The sequence below is a fragment of the Bombyx mandarina genome, chromosome 04 (assembly GCF_030267445.1).
Source record: "Bombyx mandarina strain Sakado chromosome 04, ASM3026744v2".
NCBI lineage: Eukaryota > Metazoa > Arthropoda > Insecta > Lepidoptera > Bombycidae > Bombyx > Bombyx mandarina.
Genome location: NC_143211.1, coordinates 13751613 through 13755558, shown reverse-complemented (window position 1 = coordinate 13755558; position 3946 = coordinate 13751613). Strand labels below are relative to the sequence as shown.

Genomic DNA, 3946 nt, shown 5'->3' with positions numbered 1-3946 from the left:
TAGCGACCCGCCCTCGCTTCGCTTCGGAAACATTAAAACACACATGAAACCAAAAAAAATAATAAAAAAATTTTTTAAAAAAGTAGCCTATGTTCATCAGAGATAATGTCGGCTTCTAATGCAAAAAGAATTTTTCAAATCGGTCCAGTAGTTTCGGAGCCTATTCGAAACAAACAAACAAACAAATATTTCCTCTTTATAATATTATATTAGTATAGACAAAGACCAAACAAAAATCTATACTTTTTAGATGACCTGACCCTAAGGTCTTATTTTAATAACAGGGATTTATGTCAATCAATATAAACAAAATAAAAAAATAGTATAAAAAATAAGGTATTTTGCGGTTTCTACAATAAGATTGTTTTAGACATATTCATTTGAATACTGTCGGAATATATACAAAAAAGGATTTTCTATGATTGTTGCATCAAAAAATGCAAATAAAAAAAAACAGTAAGCTCGCTTTGCACAAAAAGTGTCGATTTGGTTCGAGCGAAATGAACGAGTCGATATCAAACCAGTTAATATAAGTACGTATAGGTTATCCGTTATAGGATTGTAAATATTTATTTAGTAATAAAAGTATTTTAGTTAAGAGATATATTTATAACCAAAATAAAAGAGCGCACAATCCAAATGGTGCTATCTGAACAGTTACAGCTGCTATATCTTATGTAATTTCGTTTGGGTTATTCTATTGTCCATTAATGTTTAACTTGGCAAATTTGTAGTAAGCATGAAGATTTGAAAAAATTGAATTAAAATAATGGTTAATATTTTGTTTTTCTATCAATTATCTCATTTTCCTACACTTAGCCTGTATTTTTTCTAGGTTTTTTTTTTTAATTGCTTAGATGTGTGTACGAGCTCACAGCCCACCTGGTGTTAAGTGGTTACTGGAGCCCGAAGACATCTACAACGTAAATGTGCCACCCACCTTGAGATATGAGTTCTAAGATCTCAGTATAGTTACAACGGCTGCCCCACCCTTCAAACCGAAACGCATTACTGCTCATGGCCGAAATAGGCGGGGTGGTGGTACCTACCCATGCGGACTCACAAGAGGTCCTACCACCAGTAATAAATTTAGGAATAAATTTGAAGACATTTAAAATATGTGACAGCATAATCCATTGTATGACTTATCATTATGTTGTATGAGTTATTGTTTTTCAATCACAATTAATCATTCTATTGTGTGCAAATTTAATCAAAAAATCATATGGATCAAAAATTGCTTAATATTCAGTTATTTTCTAAATTAAAAATATATAAGTCCTAATGTATGTAGTTGTGGACTAAGAATTAGTAATGCAGAATAATAATCATTCGCTTGCTTACCCAGGAACTGGTATTTGCATCTCCCACCTATACTGCAGCTCTTGAATGAATTCATACCACAAATGTGCTAAATATGAAAGACCACCAGCATCATGCAGTTTCGCTGCAGTTACTGATAATCTCCAGACGAGGCAATCTTCAGGGCTACTCTTTACATAGCTGCATAGCTTAGATTCATTACCATCCTAGAATTAATAAAAGAGTTTTGTAAAAAATTATACTGATTTTTTGTAATTGATATTGTATACAGTTTAAATATTACATATTACTGATTGCAAATTTGTCCAAACTAACACTATTAAGAGGAAATCTACATTTGTTTCGTTGAAATATTTTCTAGAAATACATTAGGCAAATATCTGAATTCTTATCAGTATTATGTATTTCTTAGTCCACTATTCCTCAATATCATGGGCTATAATTATAATAGTAAAAATGTTTATTTTTTTAAATTGTTTGTACATCTAATGTATGATAGTAAAAAAATCCTTATGATTAAAGGATGCATGGGTTGTTCTATTTTGAGTAGCAATAGAGATAAAACTAAAACACAATTATGGTCACTTTTCATTTATCTTACCAGTCAAAAGGCTAAATGAGACAAGATCTTGTTCTCTGGATCATGGCTCTGAATTTCTTTTATCCACTGAATTCAATTAAGAAGATAATCAATTTAACCTTTCCAAAATTTTGCCATTCCATTATTTAGCTAATGTCACTTAAACCTAAAAAGTTTTATTTTACAAACCTGTTTAAATTCCATTTTCAAATGAGGAGGATAAATATGAGTGCCATCTTCAACAGCATCAGGAAATATATAGTATAAAAGGGGCATTAACAGTTCATCTGATATAGGCCCCTTGAATTCAGATGTATGACGACCATGACCCATTGCAGCCTTCACCAATTTGGATATAGTAATAGGAGCTTCTGTAATCTTGTTTAATGGGTTAACTAGTCCTAGACTTTTACTCAAGCCAAGAGTGTCCATTAATAGATAAGAATTATCTAGGAGTTCCATCACCTTCCCTATTAATTCTGACAATTGGAAATTTATATTTTCTCTCATCTTTAAAGTTAGAGTCCAGGTTGGTGCCATTAATGGATCGATATCTGAAAACGTAGATGATTCCACTATTGTGCATTCTCTAAATTTTGGCCATATTGCATTAAGTAATACACTTTTTGTGGGGTTCTTATCACAGCCAAATGGCAGTTCAATCAACTTCTTTACATCAAAACCATCTATAGACAAAAACTCGTTTGACTGTGTTCGCTGACCCCATGCAAAAGCATCTAAATCTTTCAATTCATATGAAAACTTTGTTGAAACAACAACAGCATCCAATGCCACTGGTGAAGCAATTTTTGACTTAAATAATCCAACGAGGCCAGTCAAGTGGGAGCACTGATTGGATATCCTCTTTAAATGAATAGTGTCAAAGCTTATCTTATATTCATTGTCTTCATAGAATCCTAAATAAGTATGTTGCCAGTGTTCTCTTATCTTAACAAATAAAGGTACACCACAATCAACATTTGCAAATGCTATGTTTAAACTACTCATAACCAGTTTAATTAAACTACCTTCAACAAGTGCTACATTAGGATACAACATTAAATATTGTTTTAAACCGAACCAGTTTGACACAGGAAAGGGGCTCTCGTCACTGTCATCCATAAACCTAGTCGTGGCTTCCCAAAGTCCATCTTGGATTTCGACCAACAATGATTTATCACTTGATTCTTCAGTGCTTTCTGGTTTACTGTTACAGTTCATATAATTATAAGAAAGAGTAAATTTCTGTCCTTGATAGCTTATTTCTTCGCTTTTTGTAAACCATTTTTTTGCATGATTTTCAACAGAATGCTTAACCATTGTGGATTTAGACAGTCTCCAATCAATCAGTACCTCTTCTATTCGTGCTACAAATACCTCCCATTCTGATACGGTAGTAAAATCTTGGTGGTAAATATCGTATTCATCTATTTCTTCATTCATTTCTAAATCAACAACTCAAATATTTTATCTCTACGTTTTGTCGTATATTTGAGTTTAATTTCTGCAAATCTCTATTAGAACAAGTCTAATTAAAATGTTTGTGCAGAAAACAATGAAAACATCTGTTTCTGTTTTGTTCGGTACCAAATTTTTTTAAGGGATTTTATGACCTGGTAACTAGACCTTTGGTCAAGTCTTATTTTAACTTTAATGATAACTTTTTTAACTTTAAAAATGATATTATGAAATGAAATAAAGTTGATTATTATGAAATATGGCTTGAAATGATATGAAATGAGATGATATGGGATGAAGTATAATCTCAGTAAAATGGTGATCATTTACTGAGACTTTTTCAGTGGACTTTTTAGAAGATCCTGAGAAGTTACGTTCAGCGACTTTGTTTCATTTTCCCACATTTGTACACTTTCACAGATACTAAATAGTTAGTAAACCACCATTATTACACATTTAAACCTGAAGAAACACTAATTAGAAAAAATAAAACAAATCACACAAATTCACTCCTCGCGTTCCCGCCAAAAAGTCTCGGTACCGTACCAACCTACCAACTTCATAGTCATAGATAATACACAACCT

General features: G+C 32.0%; 1 protein-coding gene across 1 annotated transcript in view; it reads right to left on the bottom strand.

The window, feature by feature from the left end:
• Rab3GAP1 (RAB3 GTPase activating protein subunit 1) overlaps positions 1 to 3892 on the bottom strand; it is a 33290-nt gene extending 29398 nt beyond the window's left edge. Inside the window, exons 1-2 of the mRNA XM_028178301.2 lie at positions 2093 to 3892; positions 1345 to 1529 (exon numbers count right to left, since the gene is read on the bottom strand). Coding sequence (XP_028034102.2) covers positions 1345 to 1529; positions 2093 to 3346 — 1439 coding nt within the window. The 5' untranslated portion in view covers positions 3347 to 3892. The remainder of the gene's footprint in view (positions 1 to 1344; positions 1530 to 2092) is intronic.
• Between the last annotated feature and the right edge of the window lie 54 nt (positions 3893 to 3946).